The 27,177-nt window shown below is 37.0% G+C and overlaps 1 protein-coding gene across 1 annotated transcript; it reads right to left on the reverse strand.

Annotated features, from left to right (window-relative positions):
• Nucleotides 1-4,199: 4,199 nt before the first annotated feature.
• Nucleotides 4,200-20,617, reverse strand: LOC120755747 (prostatic acid phosphatase-like). Its single transcript, XM_040071183.2, has 11 exons — nucleotides 20,468-20,617; nucleotides 18,963-19,058; nucleotides 16,330-16,416; nucleotides 15,560-15,712; nucleotides 13,334-13,432; nucleotides 12,149-12,244; nucleotides 9,593-9,725; nucleotides 8,255-8,337; nucleotides 7,334-7,440; nucleotides 6,710-6,879; nucleotides 4,200-4,321 (listed from the first exon to the last, which is right to left on the reverse strand). The coding sequence occupies exons 1-10, from the start codon at nucleotides 20,579-20,581 to the stop codon at nucleotides 6,723-6,725; spliced, it is 1,125 nt and encodes a 374-aa protein (XP_039927117.1). The 5' UTR covers nucleotides 20,582-20,617; the 3' UTR covers nucleotides 4,200-4,321; nucleotides 6,710-6,722.
• Nucleotides 20,618-27,177: the final 6,560 nt, after the last annotated feature.

Below are 27,177 nucleotides of genomic sequence, written 5' to 3' on the forward strand. Positions count from 1 at the left end.
TCAAAAGAATAGGTACCACAACAACTTAAGCAAATGTCTACACATTCCAAAATGGAAAAATATCCCCATTTCTGTACCATACTGGTTAGGATAGAGTCATCTAGTAGGAATCCTGTATGCAATCTGTAAGTATGTTAGTAGCATGTATTTAATTTGGAAATTTTCTTGCCTTTCTGGAATTATCTCCATTTCTACTGGGCATTTGGCAGGTATAAACTCATCTTATTCTACAGCATCTAAATCCTGGCACTTTTTAGGAAAAGTTGCTTCAAAATAATAATAAAGTCCTTCCTAATCTATTTATGGTTGTTGAAGCATTATAATGCAAGTGAGCCTAAACAATTTAAATCATGTTTATGTTAATTTGGCATATTGTCATAAGTTCTAATTATGACATTATGGCATTAAGTAGAATTAAACACAACTATAAATTTTAAGTGCATGTACCTTTCTTAAAGGCTTGCTGAAGCCTTGATTTGCTTTGAAGTGGCTGGTTGCAAAAGAAGCTGTGCTTTATTGTACACAAGGGTTACCTGAGGTAACCACTGCTGGTAGAGCACAACTACATCCTGAAAGGGTGGAAGTCACTGCAGTCAAAGCACCAAATATGAAACTGCTGCCAAGCACTCATGTATCAGGCTGCTCACACAGGAAAACAGCTCAGGTCCTGTTACAGCCTGTATGTGCAGATCAGCCTTTGGCACGGCTTGAATTTATCTCCAATCTATCTCTCTCTCTTTTTTTTTTTTTTTTTTTTTTAAGCTGAAAAAGGGAAAGAAAAGATTTGGTTTCAGTAAGCAAAGTGACACATTTTCCAAGCACCATTCTGAAACACAAGGAAAACAAGATGTCTCACAGTCCTATGTGGGGGTGTTTTCACCCAGCTGTGGGGAGTCGGAATGGACAAGGGAGCTAATTTGTGACACAGAAAGAATTTATTTACTTGTACTGCTGACAGAACATGAACCTATATCTTACACTACAGAAAAAAATGCCCTAAGCACAAAATTACTAATCTAAGGCAGGTGAGGGGAAGAAAGTGTCTACTCACTGTCTATTCACTGTCTTCTAGTAATTTCTTAGTTGTTCCAAGTTTGTAATATGCACCTGGTTACAGGGCACTCCGAGAATTTCTTCTTGATCTTATGAGATTAGTATGTTTTCTGAGACAAAGGAGACCTAATCTGCAGGTTTTTGCAAAAAACAAAGTGAACAGCAAATAAGAAAGAGACAGAAAGCATTATTCCTCTTCTCTTTCCCCTCTGAAACTGCAGTCTGATGGTGTATTTATTTTCTGGAAGAGGTGGAGACAAATCCTTTTGCTAAAGAGGGGGTTTGAACTTGTGTTTGCCACATCTTGGGTAAGTACCATGAACAATAAATAAAAAGAAGGAAAACCTACTTGTAGTACTACCATGAAAGAAATATAACTTAGTTGATTAATTTGATCAGAGTTTGTACTGTTTTGTGTTTTTTTTCTTTCATTTATTTTTGATAGTCAGTCAGCTCAGTAAATAACCCAGAGAGAAACAGAGGTAATGACATTAATGAAAATAGTAGTTCAGCTGTCCAGTGCCATCTTTCCCAGGCAGCACAAAATTGCTGTTGATTTTCTGCTGTTCATTCCCCATTTTGCTGACCCTGCTTCAGCATATGAAAGGAAAAATAGTGATCAAAAGTTTTATCCAGCTATATTACAGCAGCTATGATTATTTAGGTTATTGAAGCAAGTCTTTAAAATATGACTGGTCTGTCTAAGCATTGCATATCCAGGTGATTCTGCTTTTGCAACATGTTTAAAAAATAAATAATCTAAATAATTCCAAAGCCAAACTGGGTTTTTAACTCATTTTGACTCACTGCTTCTTTAAGAGGAACTGAAATGAACCTGTTTATGACTTCATGCCTGCAAAAGACTGTAAGACAGATTTTTCAAATAAAGTCTGCTGGTGAAGTTGTGGAAAAACATAATTTAGAGCCGTTTATTATTCATTCACTGACATCCCAATTTATATTCCTACAACAGATCTGGGTTTTATGTTCCAGCCTTTATAAACACTGATGCTTATTTTCCCTCTGAGTTAGTGATGTATAAATGAAATCTTACTTTCTGTGTTTCTTCAGTGATAGTCTTAAGAACAAAAAAAATTACAAAGAATGTGTGTGAAGGGGTTTCTGTTCAATAGGGATGGGGGAGTAAAATAATTTAGAAATGTCCTAATTTGTAAATTAAATTTGAAATTTATTTTTGCTCAGCAGAAATTACATTATTCAAGCTATATACACTGGGGCATGTAGCGTGGAAGAAGACATTGTTTGAATATGTGATGGAAAAGGGGGACCTTACATTGATGTAAGCAGTAACCTCCCATAGGATGCACTTCCATGACTGAAGTGCTGAGGCCAGGGTCTATCCAGGTCCATGATCCCCCATATCAGACAAATCTCTGTGACAAAGGATCTTCATGTGGTTTTGAAAAGTTTTGAGACATGGATTTGTGTTAGGAAGGAGGGGAGGAATTGGGAACTGGAGCCTAAAGAGAATAATGAAGAATGTTTCAGGTCTTTATCACATTTTCTGTGTGAGCCTTGTCCAGTTCAGAAACCAACAGAAAAGTCACCCTCACCTTTGATGGGAGAAGCATGAAATTAACCCTTTACAGCTCTTGAACTTTCATTTCTAAACATCTGGCAAACAAAACATTAAAAGCAACTCAAGCATCACAATTTGGCACAAGTTCAAAAAAGGAAGGAACAGGAACAGGTTGAGAGGAGAAAGTGCCTAGAAATTTGGTTTTGACAGCCAAGGCTACAATCTGTTGGAAGTCTAACGCTGATAAAGATGGAGTCTTGGCTTTTCCTTTCCATTTGCTTTTGTCTAGCAGGGGTTTTTTTTAATTACTTAGGAAGGGAGGTGTGATGATCGGCATGGTTTTGAGATGAGTAACTTAAAGAGCTTGCACTAACTTTCCTGTGGGGGCTACCACACCTGGGAAGACTTTCTTCTGGTGTCCATTATGGGACATTAAGGTAATACAGAATAAACAAGCTTGCTCTTCTTTGCATTAAGAAGCAGGTAGAAGTGGTTGTCTCATGTTGTCAGAAAACGTTCTTGCCGTTGTTTGGATGGTAAAACAGGTTGCATTTTTTGACTGGAAATCTAACTACAGCTTTCCTGGTGAACCATATTTCCTATGGTGGCTTAAGAAGCACAGAAACTGGGGCCTGCTGAGAAGAGAATAAGCATTTACAGTGAGAATTATGAAACTTAGATTCTTGTTGGAAGAAAAAGGGCTCTTTTTATTATTTTGATTCATTTGTAGCTTTTGGAGTAGCAGTTATCTGCTTATGCTGTAAGGTATATACTTTTCATAGTTTTAGCATCCATTTTAAAAGCCTTATCTGAGGAAAGGAAGCCAGAATGGTGAAATTTTTTGCATCTCAGCTGTTACTCTATTTCTCTTTGAAATGACCTATGGGCAATAGGACTGCTGACAAAAGGTCCTTTCCACTGTGAGAAAACAAAAAAAATAACAAATCCTAGTTCTTCAAGCAAAGACATGTCCAGTATTTTCATAAGTTAGTTGCATCTGATTGTTCTGATCCAGCTTTTGTAGTAAGAACAGAAGTTGTTTTTGCAGTACCAATATTAGAAAATGTAGCTAGTGAAGGATTGCCCAACATGTTCTGCATGTTTTAATGAGTATGCAGCTCTGAATTTTTTTATTTTTTATTGCCATTTTGTTGTACATGTCAAGAACAGTGTCTACTGACAGATTTCCCAGGAGAAGAGACTTTATACGATCAGATCAGAGTATACAATCAAAGTAATATAACAAAAGGAAGGCTAAGGACAGTGGAATGACTCCTTTTAGGGTCTCCATTTGAAGCATTGCTTCTGTCACCAGTTCTGGAAGTTCTTGTCTCATTCTTCAAAAGAAGGCATACTCCTTCAGAGGTATTTTCTAATTTTGCTGTAAAGCAAGGTTATAGCCCTTCAAAACACTCTATAATTACATAGCTGAATTAGTTGTGACATTGTCCCTTTGGAAAGAATGCGTCCTGAATAATTCCACTAGTTTCATGTTGTACTTGGGTTTTACCAGGTGATAAAGTAAAACAAATATTAATGAAGAATAAGTCCCTGCTTTCTATAATTTTTGTTTGTAGAATTAAAGAATGTTTTCTTTTGATAGATATCAGGAAACTCAGTTGGTCAAGCTGATGGAATTTAATGAGAAATGATGGACCATAGTCATATCACAGTGTGGGAAGAATTCTTTTGTAAAGTGAACCATGCTGAAGATAGTGGAGGGAGCACCTAAAGGTAAAACAAAAAGACAGATGCATTCTTAGCATACGGCATTCTCCAACAGCATGGCAAACCTGTTAATAGTACCTCAGCAAGTAGGCAATTCAGACTAAGTGGAATTAACAAACACATTTACTTCTGTTTTGACAGGATTAGGTAAAGTCTGTTGAAATCTTCCTGAGCAGCAAAAAGAGCAGAGAGAGAGTTCACAGTTTTACCTCCTTCCCAAATATGCTGAGCCTTATTAATTTCCTATGTTTCATTCTATGGTCATTGAAATGTGGAGGAACTTGACTCTGATTTAAACCACCCTCAAATACTACTATTGTACTGAGTGACCTATATTAACAGTACTTGCCTAACCCCTTTTTTTCCTTGTAGTGGGGACATAAATCCTCTCCATAAAACTTCAATTAAGCTTTTTATAGAAACATCTGTATGTTTATGAACTGGAGACCTGTAGAATAGCTATCTATATAAATTACATTTTTGATCTCAGTCATACTCCTGGATTTTATTTTTTTTAAAAATCACATTTATAGATGTCATAAAATCCTCTTATGCATGTATAATCAAATTAGTAACATATGTATTAGCAAAGAAAGTAGTTGAGATGATTTTTGAAAGAGTTGGAAACAGCTGAAATCAGGGATTTTGCAGCTGTCTGTGTCAAGCCTAATTGTGACCTGTAAACTCTTTCCATCACTCTCCTTAACTTAGCTTCCTGGTGTTACAAGTCAGCTGTTTCAGGCTGTCTGCATTCATTGAGAATTGGTAGAGCACAGTGATTTAGCACAGGGCAGTGTCAGCATGCTGCACTGTGCTACCTGTGGATCAGTGTGCCTTGACCTTTTCCCAAGTGCCAATAACACACAGCTGAGGGCCTGCAGGAAAAGTGAAATTAATGGTTCTAAATTTAGTCCAAAAAATTAGGGTATGGCCCCAACGGGTCCATTCTGAACCAGGATAAAATAGCAGACAGTATCAAATTTTGATATGACAATATGGAAAACATTTTAATTGGAGTATCATGTTTGATTGTAACCTCTTTTTTGGTCCTTATGTGTTTTCAGCACTCAGGATTGCTAATGAAAGCAGTGATGCTGGATTTGGTGTGAAATGCATGAACACCATCTAACTTCTACTTCAGCAAAATGTTAACCTTTGTGTTAAATTTAAAGGCTAAATATTTGTGTCTTTATTACTGTAACATTTCGATATATGATAATTTTTTTCCTTTATTTATCTGCAGTTAGACAGTTTGCTTTGTGAAGGAGGGGGATTGATTTCCACAAGCCTTAGGCTATTAAGCACCCCAGTATAAACATGAAGTATTTATCATTGCCTTCCATGACTGTATTAGTAGTGTGGCTGGAAAAAAAACCTCATCAGAAACAACCTCCCCTTTTCTCTGCCAAATTACCTTTTGCAATTAAATGTGGTAATTTCCTGAAATATTTGTGAGCAATGACTATAGTGAAGAAATTTGTTTAGTGAATCATTACTTGCTAATTTTTCATTTATTCTGTCCAGACTATCTCCACTCTGTTAATGGATTCAAGATATTTAACAGGAAATTATTTTCAACCAGATGAGTTGGCTGGTCTGCATTCTTATAATATCCGACGATTCAAATTCTTCATGAGATCAGTGATTCAGAAAGCCATATGGGATTTTTTTTTAATGTTGGGTACAATATTTGAACATTAGAAAAGTGAGGTTTCTTAGCGTTTCATTTCCCTTAAGTAATATAGAGCTTGATAAAAGACAGACAATGTCATTTTCCACCTTCCTGTTCCCTCATTCTGCAAAACTAAATATCATAAGTGGTCAAAATGAAAATTTAAACATCCTAATATGGTGATATAAACCACCTATGAGGGAATGAGTTAGTATGCCAATGTGTGTCTATATACATTTGACATTCTGGTAAGTGCCGATCTGCTATACTATTCAATATTCGTCTGTTTTGATCTCTGAATGCCTGCTAAAATCAATAGAATGCATAATTGTTGACTGTTGTTAATCAGCTTGGACAAATACTCTGCAGTTAGAGAAGAAAAGGTGACTATTTTAAGTCAGTGCATTTACATGTACTTTTTCAGTAACTGAAGGTCTTGTTGACTAAACCAAAACAAAAAACCCCACATGAAAAACAGTATCCTAAAGTCAGATCAGCCTTGATTTCATTTCACCAGAAAATTGTTCTGGAATAGATAAATGTATTGTTGGAGTAGAAATGACAGCCATGGGTACAATTCTCTTTTCCTGGATCTGCATATTTTTCATTTCAGAGCAGACCCTTATGAGAATGATTATCACTTCAAATGAGCTGTTGGCTCAAGAAGTAATCCTGACTTTACTTTTGGGTACATGTGCCCAAAGCACTTTGCTTACCTCTTTTGATGTCCTATATTCTACATTCTCTTGTCCAATAGTGTACGAGGATGGGAGAGACGAGATGAGTAAATCTCTCCAGGGGACAGCGAAATCTGCAGCCAGGGAGAGTGAGGGGGTGAGGCTCCCTCAAAGAATTATTCCGGTAGTACATTTCTATGGTGTACTGCCTGTTTCAAAACATAGAAGGGTCAAAATAAACTTAGGTGTGCAATACCACGCAGCCTTTCCATGCTGCAGTTATCTTACTTGGGGACAAACTTTTAGCCAGCTTATTTGTCTCGTTGCTAATATGTTTATGATTTACTAGTATAATTAGTACTTTGAAGAGAGCTTTTTAACGAACTAGGGGTCAACAGCAATTTGCATGTAGTTTGCTGTCTTTGCTAAGGAGTTAAATAGATAAAAAAGGATGGAGTAAAACCTCTCATAGCTGTAATATATATATATCAGGCTTATTTTGCTGCTGACTACTAAACTGAATGCAATTACAAGTAATAAAAATCAATGTGTAATATTTTACTGAATAGTGAACCTCATGTATCCAGTTTAATTAGTCTTGGGTATCAGAATATTCCTTTTTAGAACAAGTACATATTAGCAGTATAGCTTGCAGGTACTTACCCATTTTTTTCCTGGTAAAGTTCAAAAAAATGGCAGGCACTTTGAGGAGGCAATTTCCCATTGAAGACATTGAGTGCCATCTGTAAGGCAGCAATGGTGGCTGCATGCTGTGAACAGAGGGAAACGTTTATTAAAGGTCTGTTGAAAATGATTGCATGAACCTCTTATTTAACAATATTTTCCACACATTATCTGTCTACTCAACATTACCATTACTTGTGTGGCATCATTTATACTTGCCCTCTGCATTGTGGAGCAAATATTCTTTTTGGGTATATAAACTGAAGTGCTGCATGTATAAGGTATACATATATGTAAATATATAAGAAGCCTTAGTCACTTGCAGCTGTTAAAAATTAATAGTAACAGGTAAAACTTCTTTTAAAAAGAAATAGTGGTTTTGCCTGTTAAGTAAACTGTACCTGAGATCAGATCAGGAAGCTCTTTAGCTGACTGACAGGTCATGATATAACTGCAGTTTAGAAACAGGAGCGTTTTAGTAAGAGCAATCAAAAAATTTTCTCCATATTCTAAACAAAAATATAAGATCACAATTGAGTAACTGCCTTCATAAGGCCTTCAAAGTAACTGTAACTTCAGTTGCACTTGAAAAAGATGCAGGAAGATTTTATTTTAAATTAACTTAATGATCCAGGTTTAATAAAATATGAGGTTTTTCCCATTCCCTGCTCAATCAAAACATTATTACAATGAAAAAAAATGACAAGAAGTAGAAAATGGAATGCTTCAGGTTTCAAAGTAGTATCTGTTCATTAAAAAATTTTAAAAACCTGAATATATTTAAGGTTAACCAAATCAAAAATGCTTGTAGATGTATTTCATGAAGGAAATAAATTTCATGGCTTTCCCTGCATGTAATAACTGCAGAAAGAAAACACAAGAGAAACAGAAAGCACTCACCGTGGAATACATAACCATTTTTTGATGGTATGAAGGTTTTCTAGCATCTGACATATGCTTTAGAATAGTTTTTAAAAGAATACCTGAAAGAAAATGGGGAAGCAGTGACAATGAAAGAGATGCTTGTGTTAACATCTGTATCGATTGTTGCCATTTTAGCAATCTGTCATTAAATGCACCAGATTTTTTTCAATTTACTTAATTGGTGATTTGTGCAGAGGGCCTTGATTAATAGTGACAGTATCTTTCAAATGAACAGTGAGCCTACTTTTCTTCAGTGTAAAATGTTTTGGGGATCCCTAATAGCCTCAACAGCTTCAAACAGTACATTCACAGTTACTTTGTGCCAGCAGAACAGTGCAAGAAGAGCACAGTAATGAATACTACCCCATTGTGTGTGTAGCTTGATTGATTTCCTACTTTCCAGAGAAAAAAGAAAGAACATATCCTCTGGACTCTGGGGCTTTATAAATTGTGTGGTTGTCTGTATTCTGTTAAAATTAACGGCTGAAAAATTCTAAGACAAACTACTTGATTTAAATCAATGGCTGTGCTCATATGTTAATATAAGGTTGGCATGTCAACCAATTAAAATCCTAAAAGTAGAACTGTACCAGCTAGCAAATTAGACAGAATTAGTCTTTAGCTCCTGGCACATATTTAATAGCAATTGTTAGTAAAGCAAGGGCAGAGGTTTGAACTTTGTGCCAAGTTTTGCAACAAGTTTTTGAAAAATGCAACAAATTGATTCATGCTTATATGTTTATTTGTCTTCCAGGCTCACAGATCCTGCCTGTAAACTGCCCATATAAAACAAAAAGGAGGCTCAAAAGCTGACAGTAGATGAATGGAGGAGAATGAGTGATTAAAAAGGTATAAAATATTTTCAAAATTCAGCCACTGTTTTCTGAGCAGAGTAAGGTTTAGAAGCAGTTTAGTAATCTCATTTTAGGACTCTCAGTAGTGGAATATGAAGACTATTAGGCAACAAAGTCTCTATTTGAGACATTATTACAAATAATATTTTTTAAGTAATTTGCACATGCAGGCTTACGCTAAGTTCAAACTTAGTTCAACATGAATCTGTATGTTATATGAATTTCTTATACAGTGTAATTTAAATGATACCTCAGTTATAATGCTGGATTAGCATATTCATTATTCATATGCTCACCGTCTCCCTCCCCATTAATCAAAATCTTTCAGTGCTGCCCACCAATATCCCCATAATGGCATCTTTCACCATTCTACTATGGAATCAGCAGCAATGTTTGTTATATGCCCTTTCTTCTTTGCCATCTGACTTTTGGTTTTGAATGGAGTAAGAATTCAGCTTACCTCCCTGCAAGCGTGATTTTTGTATTTGTTTGTGGAACCCAAATTCCGCCTGCAATAACAATTCTGACAGCTTTATCAGCTTGGTTCTGACACCATGAGTAGCCCAAACAGGTAAAGTGTAATTGTTAATATCCTACAGTGAAGAAAGAAAGCATGGTAATTTTCTTACTGATTCCTGCTGCTAACTGTTATTTATTCTGGCACAAAATACTTCTCAGAACAAATTCTAAATGTTTTCATTCCAGTAACATTTTCATTATAATAAAATTATGACTGTATTTTGCATTTAGACAGCTGTAGCATTCCTATTTATAGCATCATAGTGGCTAAAAGAAACTTAGAGCTAAGTGTTCAGTAAGAAGAGGAAATATAATACTAAAAATTATGCAAAAAAACCCTCGCATTTTTTATGTTGTCAGGTGAAAAAAAAAATCACCATATGACTTTTTCAGTCATGTGCTGGGATATATTTTTACTGAAACAAATCCTATATAAACTTCAGGATTTTAAGGGCTGCTAGCACTCAGGTGTAAGAGGAATACAGAGATCAAATGGGAGTGTATATATAGCTGTTGTATGGATGTACCCAAATATGGGGTACATATATAAGGATAAGATATAAATGAAATACGTACATATTATGGTCTGTTGGATACTGTCACAGTCCTCAAGCTAAAGTGAAATGGATTAGTCTTTCCTTGTGGAGGCAGTCCAAGATATATTAGTGATCACAGCTGTGAGAAGGGAAGACACGCACAGCACTCCTGGTTTGCACTACCCTGAATTCCTTTTTAAACAAGGTTGGCAACTTTCCTTTAGAGCAATGTAACCTTTGGACTGAGCTCACCAAAAGGAGTATTTTTGTAACAGTCGAGCTCAAAGGAAAATGTCAACTACTTTAAGGGTTTGTTTAAACAAGAAAACAATAGAACATGCTAGGTTAAACTAGCTCAGATAACAATGTTATCAATTTCTCTTTTAATAAATGTGATTTATGTCTTGAGGAAAGAATTGGCTGGTTGCATGCTGTTTAAGACAATCTGTAGGCAGGCAAACTCCTCAGTCTCCAAGTTACCTGAAAATCAGGTAACACTTAGCTGAAAGAAACAAATACAGAGGGATGTGTGCTACTGTAGTTTCATAAATTGTACTAAAAAACTATGTAAGGACACTCTCTCTATATGCTTGAAAAATGAGAGAGGCTTTTATGGCAGATGTCTTAATTGATACCCTCAGAGTTCTCAGTCAGTAGTGTCAAAGACCAAGGCTCATCAACTTTAACACTAGAAGGAAAAACACCATTTTCTTTTTTTTTAATTCCAGTGTTTACCTAGATTCTTGGTGGGAGCTCTGGGTTTTGTTTATTTGTCTGGTGGCATGGGTTCTTGGTATGATTTAACTATTGAAATAGAAAGCTGTGGTCCTGCATTTGGAAAACATGGAAGGGTGATCTCACTGAAATTATTGTGAGATGTCCCAACATGTTAACATTTCATATAACTCAAGGCCCCAGCTAAAATTCTATTCAAGTCTGCTTTGACCAAAGTTGGACTTTTGCAAAAACTGCAGGAATGAAGGTAAACTCATTAGCATCACACCCTGTAAAATATTACATATTGCTTCTGAAATCCACCTTAAAACTCCCTTACTAATATTCAGTACTGATGACCAATTTATCATTAATATTTAAGTTTATAAATAGTTATGCATGAAAGTGTAGCAAAAACTGCTTTCAAAAATGACTTTTTAACACAAGACTCTGCAATTGTCAATAGTTTCAGCTGAGGTAAGTCTAGACTTCTAAGTGGGACGTCTTGCTAAATGAAGGGCAGTGAAGATTTTTTCAAATCATGACATTTCCAGACTGTGGAACCCAGATACCCATGCCAGTTTGGCACCACAATACCCCTTTTGTTATAAAATCAATGCTTTTTTGTGATATGCCTGGTACCTTTGCTTAGAACAAGCTCCCAAACTTCCACAAACAGCAATTAGTGTCATTCCAATGGCTGCTTAATTCCTGAAAAAATACCCTGTCCACTACAGACCATGTACAAACAATGACTTTTCTTGCTTATACAATTTGCATAAAATCTTTGTGGAAGGATGCTTCTATTTCTTTTCCAGCAACATATTTTTATCCTTGTGTATCTCCTAGTGGGATCTGGAGGAGTTACAAGACAATTTTATCCAAAGGTATGCTTTTGCCTAATTCTCCATATACTATCACTGACTGGATCTTGAATATGAAAGTTCATCAGTTTGTGTTTCTTATAGTGGTGGATGACCCACAGCAGCCTCACACATAGTGTGTTGGCAGGATTTTCAGTTGTAAGTTTGATGTTAAATGACAATTTCTGGGAAAGAAGCTGAAAAGAGTCTATGTTAAAAAAAAAAAAAAAAAAATAAAGCACAGATCTATGATCTTTTTATGACTTACAATAAAAAAAATAAACCAAATAAAAATACCAGGTTGAAGGAAATGTAGGAATTTCTATTGGACTCAAAGATCTCAAGGATCTTTTTCAACCTAAATGATTCTATGATTCTATTTACCTCATATTGTAAAGTGTCAGAGAGCTTCCAAATCCTTTCAGTAGTCAACTTCTTCAATGGGTATCCTGTATGAGTGGCTAAAAACTTCAGAAATTGCTGTAATACAGAAAACCACAAACTTGTAGTACTGAGGGCCTTTTTACATGATTTCTACACACAGCCATACTAGTACATAGGAATTTTTAGAAAGAAGACAGTCTTTGCACTTCACACTTGAGCAATGAACCATTGCCTAGGTCTAAGAGAATTTGGCCTATTCATTTAGACAAGGTTGGTGATATTAGTTCAGATTTGAAGTATGGTGATTGTTTATGCTTGGTGGAAATGTTTAGAAGAAAGTAGCGGGAACATAGATATATGAAGAAGTCTGGCAGAAATCCAAAAAGTGCTTAAAGGAAGTGTGATAAACAGAATTAGTCTGATATTGGCGCTTAGCGGAAAGAGAGGTATGATGTGAATTTGAAAAAATGGGAATTGTGATTTACTTGCATATAATACCCAGATGCAGAGCCACAGATGGATGATTGAGGTCAGTGATGAAAGATAATAGAAAAACAGGTGTGGTTCATAGTGTCCTTTTGAATACACATGTGAAGAAGTAGGTTGCAGCAGAATAAACATGATTATATAGTCATGCAAAGGTTTTGATAGTGGAGAAACAAGGGAAAGGACACCATATGAAGATAAGCACAAAACATAAGAGAACACCTAAATTAGGATTTTGGGTGGAAAATGTGAATAGGTGCTTGAGGAAAGCACTGAGACTTATAAAATTCTGGGGAATTGAGCTGAGAAAATGAATCTGAACTCACAGACTTACATAGGCAGAGATGTCAGAGGAGTTGCTTTACATAGGAGTAAACAAAGAGAGGTATTGGAATAATTTGACAGGCATTGAGACTGATTTTATCTGAGTTTTTGTTCTGTCTAATCTCTTAGAAACTGAGTTTTTGCAAGTAGGTCAATAATTTATCTTCTCTATGACTTGCCATTTTTAGTTGTTGGGGATAGCCCAGTCCAGCTGGATCTGTAATGTTGTAATTGCTTTTTGGGGATGTTGTCCACACCCACTGTGAAGATTGGAGATGTGAAAGGGGCATAATAATTGCTATTTTTAAACCTACGTGTTAGATGATGTTGAAGAAGTAGTACATTTCTGGATTTCCAGAACTGAAAATACTTCACCTTGTAGTGCTTGAATTGCCTTTGGAAATCCCTTGTTGCAAAGGTTTCTCTCAGAAGCTCCTTGTATTTTGGGCAGTGTGAGAAAGGTAGGTATAGCAACTGGAAAGAAAATTGCAAAATCCTAGTTAGGCAAGGTGCATCTTGTTCTGCAATTCAATATACCTTGCAGGATTGCTGTTCTGGTTGACTGCACTAGTTAGGACAAGCTGAAAAATAACTTGAGAATGTAGTTTCAAGGATATTCATCTTCAGGACTCTAGGAGTCATACTGATGACTACATACAAAATAATCTTTCAATGTTCAGAGGAGTAATGGCTGCAGTAGTTCAAAGTTAAAGGATTCATTTACACAAGATGAAATTTGTCCTTTGACAGAAGACTAAGACAAGTCCTCATGAGCTCCTTTGTTCTTAGCTTCTCCAGGGATGATTTCATTCATTGTGTTCAGTCTTTCTTTAAACACATCATCACATTTTTACAACAAATTACCAAGCAGCAGGTGGACTGCAATCCAGTCTCTGTGCATATTCAGCTATACTGAGTCTATTTAACACAGTTTCATTTACTTCAGCTGAATTGTAGAAACTTGTGAACTTTCTGTAACTCTGTTTAGTTTTTCATTAATGTAAGATATATGAAGGTTAAAGGTTACTGGAATGACTTAAGAACTTGGTATTTCATTTATATGTATTTATATATGTAAGCTAAATTGAGTTTATTCTTGTTTTCTATGTTAAATTTAAACAAAAGTTCAAATTTGACACTGAGCTATTATTAGTGCTTTCTAATGTGTTTTTTGTCCTTTTCCCAGTAATGTAGCTCCATCTATATAGTCCCAATGTTAAAAGATCTTTGAAAAGAACTTGAGTGTTTTGAAGGGATAATTATTGCTGTGAAGCATTCCATATAAATTGGAATGCTTAACAGCCGTTCCTCATTTTTTTTAGAAATATAATCTATGTATTCCACAAGATAGAAAGGTATTTGTGAACTATAGCCATAGATTCATGAACAGGAATGACTTCACCAGTAAATGATGGGCACTTGTTTTGTGTTGTAGGATACATGTGGTCTCAAGTTTAACCTGTATATGTAGTAAAGATGAATAAAGTTTAAACACAAATAGTTGAAAAAGGTATGAAAATTGTGCATGTGATCATGACTTTATGATTTGTTTGAATAAACTTACGTGCTCCCCTAGATGTGAAGGAGGTGCAGCACTTGCTGAGTTTGGTGTCTGTGTTGATAGTGGCCAGGTATTCTTGACTGTCTACTAGGATATCCCCACCTGTGACAGTGTTAGAAGCAGCTCCTGACTCTGTGCCTGGCTGTGTGTGTGGAGAGGAAGACATGTCTCCATACCTTCCATCTTCATGCTCTCATCACCCTGAGGTGAGAACCATTGCTCCATGACCTATCTAACTTGATTCCCTTATCATCACAGACTGTGTTGACTAGACTTGTAAAGCCCACACAATTTATCTTGCACCACATGTGTAAACCTGCTCTTGCAAACCGGGACTCATTGCACATTCCTGATCTTAACTTTTTATCATATATTTTCCACACACAGGAGATTCCAGCTCCAGTCAGCTGCACAGCTTTCCCCTCTAGGACAAGTATATGCAGGCTACAGAGCTGCTATCCACAGGATTCCTTGCAACTCCAAAGTGAGGAGCTGAGGAAAGGAGGTAAAAAAATACATTGCCCTATGAACTTGTACTTAAATTCCCTTTTACTTTTTTCACCAATCCTTGAAGTGCATGCACTGACCTGCAAAGTGCATGAAAAACAACTCTGTAACTCAATTTTCACCATAATGTAAGTCCCAGAATGATTATTTCATCGTTTCTGTTGGCTGTGGACTAAGCAATAATGAAGCACTAGTAAGATTGTCTGTTTTCTCTCCTCACGCAAAGAAAGTCATGCTTGTGTTAAATTTAGGATTAATCTACTTCTACAGTGATTTCATCACCTTATAAATTAACTCTTTTTCTCTATACCCAGTACTCCCATTTTTCTTCCTCTTTTGTTAAGATCACCTTTCTGACATGTAAGTCCATTCCTGTGAAAATACTTGCCAATACTTCTATTCAGCTTAATAAGCCTTTCCAGACAAGGCTTGTGACAACTTTTCATTGCCGTTACCATGCTGCACCTTCATCTCGTATCTTATGTACTTTACTAATGATTAAGGGGAAGCCGATGCCCCTGGTTTATACTCACATTATCATGTGACAGTGGCACTGTGTGAACTGGAATTGGCTGCCAAAGGATTCTGGGGTTCCAAATCTGACCCTGTGTCGGTGGGTACAGTCCGGCAAGACTTGCCTGAGCACTCATAAGTGTGTGATCACAGTCAGTGCTTTGAACATAAATCTGAAGAAAAAAAAAAAAAAAAAAAAAAGAGAGAGAAACATTTTGGAATGCAATTTCTTCCATTAGATTTATTTTATTGTCTTCTTGGTAGGAAAAAAAGGGGCTGGTACTGGGAAAGTTGTCATTAAAATGGAGTGGCATGAGAAAGAAGAAGAAGGGAGAAAGACTGCAGCTGGAATAAAATTTTGCTGGACAACTGAGCTGCAGCATGGTAACATTTATCTTAGGAATCCTAGTAGACATCATGTGATTGACTCTATTTGACCCTCTAGGCTTTGGGACATCATATGTGCACTGAAAAGCTGGAACCTACATGAAAACTGGATTGTACCTGTGTTCCATGTGGAAATACAGCATTGGAGGTATTTGACATAGATGCTCGCCCTTACAGCAGTAGGGGAGCTGAACCTGATGTGCAGCCTAAAAAGCCTTTCATGTTGATTTCAGTTAACCATCAGGATAAAAGCTGAAACACAGTTTCAGGGATACTTTGGAATTACATTGACTTCAATTGGCATTACATTTTCTCCAACTGCACCAGGTTTAGTCTCTTATGCATCCAGGAAGTCCCATTAACAACCACGAAAAACATCTTCCTGCCCAGATCCAGTACTTGCCTCACACTGCTTGTATACAATGCTCAGGAAATGAGAGTATCTCCTCCGCATGTACTGGCCAAGCTCATACTGTTGTTGTATGCCAAGCTGTAGAAGTAACAGAAGAGTGTTAAGAGTCTAAAGAAATGTGCTATGCATCCATTCCTACAACCGAAAAAGAATGCAGTAATATTTGATATTATTTTAATAAAGACCTTTTCCCTTTTCAAAGTGAAGTAGGAAAGAAGACATGAGAAAAAAGTAGTAAAGTTGCTGCGTGTATGGTATTGGATAATGTTAGATATGACTCCTGGTGGATGCAGTTTTGTATTTTGCTCATTGGAAAGCTATGTGTATGTTTATCTGAGCTAGTGAGACTTAAAGTAGGCATAGAGATGTTCCAACACCATCTGTCTAGTTTCTACTCTGTTGCTGTCTCAGAGCTGATTAATTGGGCGTGCAGACAGAGCAGCCACCTGTCCATGAAGACATGTCCAGGATATGAATCCCATAGAGTATCACCAGAGATTCCTTAGTGGGGCTACAGTTTTAGCCTGGGCAAGATCTAGTTTTTCAGAATAGAAGACTTGAAGTAAAAGTTCTCCAAGCCTTCTGGCATTTTGCTGCAATAGTTAATTATTATCAACAGTCTTAAACATTTGATTTTTGATTCTTGCCTATGTTCCCAACTTTCAGTCACTGAATCTTGTTACACTTTTGAACAACATTCACCATCATAGATCTTATTCACAGTTAAACAGTAATCCATAAAATGGAATCAAGTCACTTTATATCTTTGTGACATTAAACTAATGACAATTCTCTACCCTCAAAGCAAAATAGGTTTTCCAGTCCCAACATTTTAGTAGCTCTCAGCTGAACATCTTTCAACTTACTTACATAATTTTGTGAACACATGACATACGATCATGGAATCAGTCAGGTTGAAAATGACCTCTGAGGTCATTGAGTCCAACTTATTACTTAACGCTCCCATGTCAGCTAGACCATGGCACTAAGTACCATTTCCAGACTTTGCTTTAACACCCCTAGGGCTGGTGACTCCACCACAAACGCACGCAGTGTCCCTGTAATAGTCTCTGTATTGCCATCTTTTTACTTGTACATGGCGTTTCCTGGCTGAAAATGAAATATATTCCACTTTGCTCATGTAGTAATTACTGTACACTGGGATCTCAAGTACAGTGATTACTCATTGCTTCCTAAAGCAATTTTCTAAGTCACGGGATCAGAGGATAATTCAGGCTGAAAGGGGCCTCAGGAAGTCTCTAGTCCAAATTCCCACTCAAAGCCAAGTCAGCTATGTGGTCAGACCTAGTCACTCAGGATCCACTGTGTGTGCATGTGATCACTTCTTTCTCTTGCTGGAATTGTGCATCCAGTTTCCTAGGATATAGGTGTGTTTTAGGCTTCTGCCGCAACTTGCCTAATATGCATGTTGTTTAAGTCCTGACGCCTGAGTCTTGAAGTCTTCCATGCCCTGGAGCAAGCCTGGATGGATTGCTGAATTTGCATAGCGTTTATATGGAGTGACGGAGTCACAGCTGAGTTGGCAAGCTGGTCTGTTATTCCTGTTTCTTCAAGGGAGTTGATATGAGCAGAAATAGGCCTGATTTTGCTTTGGAGATCAGTTTTGCCTCCTAAGAACAGTGGGGAAAAGGAACCCCTCAGGCAGTTTGTTCTATTCTGATTTTGATGGAGACCTGGCAAGCTCTCTTAGGAGACCCACTGGACATAAGGTATGTGTGCCTAACAGAGAGACACACCTCACTGTCAGCCTCCACATACCCTGTAGCCAATTATCTGGGACAACCAGACTTCTGGTGCTTCTAAACTATTTCAGGGAGACTGCCTGGTTCTGAGTACTGGGCAAATAACTAGCAGCTTTTTTTCCATCCAAATAACATACCTTGGGGAAAAAGGAGTGAAGCACAAGCACCCAGACACAGTGGGTCCCTCTGGTGGGAGGGGAGCAGAAGTGGGGTTAAAACCACTCAGTGTCCAAGTGTTGCTCTACAGCCTGATAGTACACTTCACCCTTGGCTCCATTTGTAAGACGTGGCAGCTAATAGAAATTAGTCAAGGTAGGGACAGCATCTGTCTGGTACAGTATCTCTGGTTGCTTCAGCTGCTTCTGGTTAACTAACAGCTGATTCCACAAATGCCTGCACTAAAATAGATGAGTTTTAAGTCAATTTTCTTGGGCATAGCATGAGAGAAGTTACTGCTAGGACTGATCTTAACAGCTCATGACTTAGGAAGCACTTCTGTTCAGTAGAGATTGAGGGAGCGTTGAGTCTGTAAGCACTTCCACCACCTTATGCTACTGATGGTTAAAACGTCCTGTATGGTCACAGATGAACTGAGATGGTCACCAGTGCCTGGCTCCTCCCAGCAGACCCTAGTCTGCAATCAAAAAGCTCAACTGTGCTGACACTGGATCAGAACAGACTGACTCAGTTTCATTTAAAATTAGCGAGTGCTGTTGCTGTATTTTCCTGCTACGTTCCTTTGCTGTCCTTAAGTGACAACTTAATAAGGGCTTTCTCCAAGTGAAAGCAAAGTTTCAACCCCCAAATATCAACACACTATCTTCCAATATTTCAGTTCTTGACCCAAGTAAAGAAACTCACCTTGGTAAGTTGACTATATCCCTGTTGTCTTGCAATTTCTTTGTGCTTATCATTTGGAAAAAACTCCTGTGGGGTATGATCACCATGGCGAAATACCTGATAAAATAGATGAAATTGCTTTTGTATTACTGGTATTTTTTGTGGTGATTATGAATAATTAGTGTAGTCACAAGGAATATTCAGTGACAGTGAGTACTGTATCTGACAGGTGCTAAGTATATTAATGGTGCTTGCCTTTAGTCTAGATAGCTACATTTCCTGCTTAATTTATTTAGACAAATGTAACTGGTTCTTTTCTTGGCCTTTGAGAATAAATTAGTTCAAATAAATTCTTGCAAGTTATAAAAACTTCAGGATACCCTATTGTATTTTAAAGAGTTTTTTTTGTATTTTAAGAGGTATAGACCTCCTAAATATAAGAGGTAATATTAAATAAACAGAAAACAAATAGAAGCATGTAAGTAATTTTGCAGAAATATTTGAATGTTAATACTTTGGAATGACTAAGTTGGAATTCAGAAGGAAAAAACCCAGACTATTACTTGAGATAACAGTTCTGTGGCTGACTGCTGTGAAGTTCTCTTACTCAGCACAAATTAGCCTTAAAAAGTCATATGTTAGCTTTTTCATCACAAGAGGAGATAAAAGTGTTATCTTATATATAAAAAAACGCTAAACTGTTACTCTGAAAGCATTGAACCTATTTTGGAATTTCACTTCAGATAAAAGATGTATTTATACAGATACATTGGATTTTTTTCATTCATCCAATGAATCCTTTGCTTCATATTCTTTGCAGCATAATTCCTGTAGATACGTGCCATATGATTCTAAAATTTTTGCACCAGTTCTTTCTTCGTTGTTGGTGTGGTTTTTGGTTGTGTGTGTGTTTTGTTGTTTTTTTTTTTTTTAATCCAAGCATGGAGAAATTCAATCAAAAACTGCAGGACAAAAATAATATAAATTATTTCTGAATATGTGTGATGTTCAGAATAAAATTCAGGCTTTCTGCAAACAAATGGTACATCATAGTCATTGCAAATTGCATTAGCTTCAGAGTGCTGGTTTCTGTGTTGCTTGTTCAGTGTCGTTGTACACTTGTTTGAGTTTCACATAGTGAAATTAACTATGCATGTTAATCCATTGAAACCACTGTGGACACTCTTCGATGGTAAAGAGGGTTTTTGCATGCTTGGTATTCAGTTATGAAATCCTCTTTTACATTTTCAAATAGAATCCTGTGTTATTTTTCTCTTAGTGCTATAAAATAAGCATTCTATATCCATCCAGAAAGAAAGTTCATCTAGGAGTGCACAAAGGAGACAAAATTATAAAATATTATTTAAAATTGAGAAGGTTTTTTTTTTTTGGACAATACACTAATGAATTTTGAATATGCAGGAAACATTTAAATATTTGAAAAGGTGCCCCCTCCTCCCTACCCTAGAGCACAAGAAGAGGAGTAAGTGATAGGTTTTGAAGAAATTGCATTTGCCCATACTTACTAGGGACACAAACTTCAGTTTTCTTTTAGCTGTTGTTTGGTGAAGAAAGATGCAGAAAAGACAGAACATGAAACACAGACTCCAGATTCCACAGACCAGCTGCCTTGATCTCATCCTGAGGGTAGCTTTCAGCTATTTTGCACACCGAGGTCCCTGGCTGGATGTGGTGGTACAGTAGATATGTGGCTAAGAGGGGTGGAGTTAGTTGTACTTAGTGAAATCTGAGAGTAGGCTGTGAAGTTGTCTCCTCCTGCCTCTCTCCCCTTCTAGGGCTAGTGAATTCAGGGAATTCATGAAATGGAAAGTGTATTTCACATTTGTATGCAGTTTCTGTGTCCCATGTATAGCATGGAGTGAAATCTCTGAGCCCTCTAATTCCCGCCCCTGGCAAGGCAGGTGAATGTATAGAGCTAGAGGTTGCCTTCTATTATTTAACGAGGATTTAGTGTGGGTCAGTCAGCCTTCCCAAATATGAAAATGCTGTGGATATCTTACTGTATGCAAAAGAGCTACTAAACCATCTGCATTCCTAGTGCTTATAGTCTTCTCTGAGCTCTTTGTACTTAGAAGGAGCAGTGCTAACAAATGTCCTTTTATAAAGTATCTCTGGATTTTCCCTGGCTTTGGCTATGATTTGTAGGAGGAATAAGCAACAGAAGGTTTTGTTGCAAAGGAACAGGAATAAGCCTAAATTCATTGCAAAAAATACAAAGATAGATGAATGAACTTTAATCTCTTTAGTAGATTGACTCTGTCTCTAGTGGCAAAGCATTTGACACTCTTTTCTAGAACTATCCCCCATAATTTCATACAGTTAGGTAAATTTTTAATTTTCTAATTTCTCTTACTGCAAACACTCTCACTGTTAGAGTGTGCATGTATCAAGTTCTTTCTGTCATTTTCCTAGTATATTCTAAATAAGAAAAAACATCTATCTCAGAGACACTGTTGTGAGAGACAGGATTTATCTTGCAAGTTAGGGATCTATGTTCAGTCCCACTCGTGTTAATGGAAGTCCCGTTAATATGTTATAATTGAGGGTGATTTCTTAGTCATCGAAAGCTCTCTGTAAGAATTTAAAATAAATTACTGAAAAAAAATTACGATGTTGCTACCCAAGAAGGTTATATAATCCCAAGCTAGTTTAAGGCACATAACAAAACTTCTCTTGTGATTATTAGATACAGATTTGTCAGGGGGGGGTTCAGTTCTTCCTGAGGTAATGATGTTGTATCTTTCACATCTGTCAGAGATAAAGAGATTCCTCTGTGAAAGACCCAGAGGTCTCACTTTCATTTCTGCTTTTATCTCTGACAATTTCAAGAGATTCAGAAATATAAAAATGTGGGGAGTTACCTACATTTATTGAGAAAGAAAATGCTTTGGCTTTTTTTTTTTTTTTTTTTCTTTTTTTTTTTTTTTTTTTTTTTTAATTTGGAGGCACCTGGAGGGACATATGGGTCAACTGATTAAAGCTATTCCCACCCTTCATACCACAAAAATTTCTCTGAAGAGTCTGGTTTTTACTGTTTCTAGAGAACATGGCATCAGACACTACTAAAATACACTGCTCTGCAAGACAAGATTTTTAAATAGACCAACTCAGAAAAAATAGGCAAGTTCTCAGAACTGGAAGGCTTCATTCAGGTTCTTCATATGCTGTGTCTAGGAGGGACCGCAGACCTACAACAGGAGCAGAAAAATTTAATTTTCATCTTTTTAAGCATCCATTGTCTCACACTTTATGAGACTTCTGTAACTAGGAAGGTAAAATTACTCTTACTTTGAGGATGACAAAATATTAGTGTAAATATTGGTGTAAAACTAGTAACAAAATGTGAAAAAATATTAGTGTTAAGGCTGATACTTGCTTCCTTTTATCTGATCTTGTCAGATCTTGCTTCTAGTTCTATGAGAAGAGACATGCAAAGGGCTGGAATTGTTTTTAAGTACAACATGTTGATCAATTCTGTTCCTCTTGAAGATCACAGAAGGAGAATGAAACCATATGCTGTGCCATGGTGAGAGGTATGTAAACTAAAGCAGTTCCAAAGTCAAAGTTACTGCTTCTTTAATATGCTTGCAGCCTGTGTTAAAGCAACTGCTGAAGCTGGAAGAGGACAAGATAATGATAAAGGTAATAACTGTACCTCTCTCACTTCCTTGGGAGTACAAAGGACAATATATGAGGTGTAGATCACATGCCTTTATCTTACCAGTAAACTTGATGAAATATTTATGGGATCATGATAAACTAAATACTACTAAGCAAGTAAAAGTACAGCTTTGTGTTGTGTTCTGTACTGTGAGATCTGAGGACTGTGTTAAGAGATGCTGCTGGATCTTTGACATAGTTGAGGGAATGCAAATATTCATTAACAATGCTCCAGTATGTTAAAATTTTTTCATGGTTTAAGTGCTAGTATTGTATTTGGAAGCATATTAATCCAAAAAAACAAAATTTGACCCTCTACACCCAAATTTCAATATGAAGAATCCTTTCCTGGCTGTGATGCCTACCCACTCCCCTCACTTTTAAATGTATGATTAAATCTGTAAACACAGGGTAGGATTTGCATCTTGAGATGCTAGTTCATTGACAATGGAGAAGGGTCAGAATTGGTTGAAGATACAGTGATAAGCATGTTAGAAGACTCCAGTGTAGAATTAGTGTGGGGAGAAGGAGTCAGGTGGAGGAGGATTTCAACCTGCCCACCCTGCCTCCCCTGCCTGAAGCAACTTCTTAGTGGGATTGTTCTTCCAGTCTCTGGTGTTGAAGTCATGTTTCTGTGGCTTCTGCACAGTTTTGATGTCCATGTCTGTTTCCATGACTCTTCCTCATTTTCTTTTCTCAGCTTCAGTCAGATCACAGCTATATGTGTCAAGAGAGTTCAAGGTTTGTTCTGATTGACAGTGTACCTCTTTGTCTCCCGCTTACATGCTTTGGTTAAATGATGAAGAAAAGTGGTGGTATCATTTCTTCAGCTGCAATAAACTAACAGTCAGAACAAAACAAAACAAATCCAACTCCAAGTCACTGGCTTAATAGGTAAAAAGGTAAATAGATAGGAATCAGCTGCCTTTATTTGGCTAATGCTTAGCATAGACTTCTTGGATCCTTTGTGCTAGGAAAACAAAGGCATGTCATGTCACCATGCCTTGCCTCAGGGACACACTGTCCCTGCCTCAACATGAATTCTGCCCCAATCAAATACACATTTTCTGTTAATGATTTCAGTACTGGCTCGCAAGAATACTCATTCAATAATACTCTTTTCTGCACATTTTCAGACTGAGTTAGAAGCATGTCCAGCTGCTTTGGGGAGCTGGGTTAAGGCTTGTTATGAATATGAACAAAATGGAGTACCTTTGTCCTGCAAATAAAGTGATCTTCACTGGTAGCTGGGGCTCTTAGGAGCTATGCATGATGTCCTTGTTACTGCTGGCAGAATACATCACTTATTACCCCATATTCTCTGATCATTCCTTAATATGCAGCAGAAAAGAGGAGACAGAAGTCATGTTGGGACTTGTAAGGAATACCGCTGTGGTTGTTCTCAAGCCATTCAGTGTTCTAGGCAATTGCCTTCTTTTTGGGTTCAAAACTGCACTCTGGATGTCATCTGAGACCAAGTGCGTTTTGCACAGTGGCCAGCTTCTTCTCCGTTACACTGATGCAAATATAGAGTAATTGTTTACAAGCTGATGAACTTATTCCACGTTTATTTTCCTTTAGGTTTACACCACTCTTCTTCCACTGATGATGTTCTCAGCACCTTCATCTGGAGTTTTGCTGGGCTGTAAACTCCCTCCTCTCAAATATGAGCACTATCTCTCCAGTTCTGTATGACTCATCAACTTTGTGGTCATAAAATACACTGACATGGAGGAGTTGCCAGTTAAGATGCAGTTTGGTAGTTGCGTTTCAACAGATGATTACTATAATATCAGAACAAAGGGGTTTAGCTGGCAGTATTCCACAGAGTGGTGGTGCTTGTTTTGGTCTTGGGCCATCAGTGAGTCACAAACCTGAATTTTGTGCAGTGCTAAATTCCATTATTCTTCTTTTTCCCCAAATTCTGTTAACAAATTCAAGTAACCTTACTTGAGTGTGATGGATGGCTGTATCCCATAACCATTCTGCCACTGCAGGAAAGAAGTAGGGGTTATAGCAAATCGCTAGGAGATGGAGGCCTTTACACCACTGCCACTAACTAGTTATTTAGACTTGCTAATGAGTTGTATGGACCAACAGGATCGTGCTGTTTTGACCATGAGAGATGAAATATTACTTGTACTGAAAGAACATTTTCTTCCATCCAGCCATTGCCACAGCTGTCTAGCTTGGGCAGAAAGCAGAAGTGTTTCATGCAGGTGCTGACATCAGTCCAAACCACCTCCCTGTGTGTAATCGAGCACCAAGCTATTGTTCTTGTGCACCTTGGAATACCTGAGGGGTTTGGGTTGCTGCTTTCTTTAAATTGTAATAACTATATTTAACTTTGAGATAGGCTACAATAACTATAATTAAAGCAATTGTTCTGCTCAGCTGGAATGATTTCTGCTCATGCCCTAGCACAATGCTGCAAGATTTGAAATGCAAATATGTGGGAAAGAAGAAATGTTCTCTCAATTTTTTTTTTAATTTTTATTGGAATAAAACCCAAAAAGTCTTATAAAAATACTATCTGAGGTAAAATATAAGCCAACAACTTCTCATAAACACTGTGTCTTTCTGATAATCAGTGTCATTGACCCCTGTGAGTGTTTTATTTTTGTTGTTTAAACCCTGAATTAGTAGAGAGGAATTAATAAATTATCTGTTCCTTCAGAGGCAATTCCTCCCCCTCCTCCTTTCTGTTCAGTTCTTGTAATGTTACCATCTTTCAGAGTTTTTGGATTCTTGGGGTTTTTGGTTATATTTGCTCTTCTTCATTTAAATCAGTAAAGCATTTTATGCTAGGAAATAGGCATGCTTTCATGGCACATTTCAAATCTTTTTCAATCAGATATTTTCTTGAGAGGCTGGTGATTTATTTAAATATTGCCACAAAAGTTTTCTGAATGAAACTGTCAAGACTGTTAAAATGGATGACTGTGCTTTTATGTCACTCTGCTGTGTTTATTAAAACTTACTAGACTGCCTGGTGGTGGTGTGTTTCAAAGCCCCCCTGGCATTTCCAAGGAAATTTGCATTGATTATCAACATGCCTGTTAGAAACAAACGATATATTTTTCCTTTAGGTCATATGTGCTGTTTCTTTCACTTAAAATCAAACTAAAATAAATATTGCATATCAAGGTAATAGAAATTTTCAAACTTTCCTTTAATTTAGAAGTAACAATGAGTTTGTTCTGTCAGATATCTCAATCGGCCTCAACAAAGTGCCTTGAATAATGTCCCATTTTCTTACTTACTATAATCTTTTGTTGTCCATATTTGTCTTCACAGACACATCCATAAAGGAGTAAATTTGCCTTTTGCAGAAATATGGGACAAACCATCCAGAGGGCAATAGCTAAAATGGATAACAGACAAAATGGTGCTGGAAATCACTCTGTTGTTTTGTTTTGGGATAGGGAAGAGAGAATAAGTTGTGTGTGGGAGTGGAAATTAGCTTCAAGGACACAATTTTATAGAAAAAGAGTTGCCAGTAAAAGGAAGATGCGCCTGAAATTAGGCAGGGAATTGACCAAGGCCTTTCTGAGCTGCTGCCACTGCTGAGACAGATTAATGTTGCCTTCAAATACCAATAATTCTTGGAAACAACCAAGCTACCCATTATTTAACAACTTAGTTGATAATTATAATGTGGGTTTAGTTTTACAAAGTGTAGGTTTATTGACTTGATTTATAACACATTAATCTTTACAAGGGATTGGGAAAAGCCCTTCACAAAGTAGAGAATGCTTTGATTTTTTAACCCAAAGTACATTGTATAACGGTACCACAATCCAGACTATTCCAATGGCATAACAGACTTGGGCTTTGGTGGAAGCTATTTGATTAGGTGAGAGCAAAATGTGGATAAGCAACTTTAATGCTTCAGGTAATGGGAAAGAATGCTACCCAAAGGAATCCTGAGTTTAAAAGATACATGATTATGTTCATGTTCTGATTTACAACAGTAGAAGGAAAACGGTAGCCCACAAAACAAGCTTTCTTTTGATTTACAATTTGCCAAGCAGGAGAGATTTGGTCAACATTCCACATGTGATTCTGCACATGCTTTCCACACACACTAAATAGTGAATAATTAGTAACATATCTTCAGTTAAGCTGCGAGCCTCTTCTGCCTGGATCAGAGTATTGTCTAAACTTAATTTAAAGCAAACAATGAGAAAAATACAATAGCGTGAAATGAGAATTTATTGTAGTGCAAACCAAAGAAAACCTGTATGTCTAAACATGCATGAGAACCAAGAAATAGTACAATAGCTTGAAGAATATTTGCCTTTGTCTACAGGTACCTCAGATAAATATTTTGCAAAAGCATATTGCCATCTAGTGTTAAACTTTCTTCTGTTCATTGTACGTTGGGTCGCTGTAGCTGCAATAGGTTCCTGATGGACACTTCTGTGAGAATCATTGGAAATCCCATAATGTGTTGAGAAATGCAAAACAGCATTACTGCAATCAGACATTGAGACTACATGGCCACATTTCCAAATTTAAATAAAGACTAATTTCAATCATTTTTCACTCGTAT

The sequence above is a fragment of the Hirundo rustica genome, chromosome 1 (genome assembly GCF_015227805.2).
Source record: "Hirundo rustica isolate bHirRus1 chromosome 1, bHirRus1.pri.v3, whole genome shotgun sequence".
NCBI classification, from domain to species: domain Eukaryota; kingdom Metazoa; phylum Chordata; class Aves; order Passeriformes; family Hirundinidae; genus Hirundo; species Hirundo rustica.

Coding starts and splice junctions, on each gene's coding strand:
- LOC120755747 (XM_040071183.2), bottom strand. CDS start 20,581: ATGAGATCAAGGCAGCTGGTCTGTGGAATCTGGAGTCTGTGTTTCATG. Junction 16,417..18,962: donor GATATAGTCAACTTACCAAG/GTGAGTTTCTTT, acceptor TTACTTCTACAG/CTTGGCATACAACAACAGTA. Junction 12,245..13,333: donor GGCAATTCAAGCACTACAAG/GTGAAGTATTTT, acceptor TCTGTATTACAG/CAATTTCTGAAGTTTTTAGC.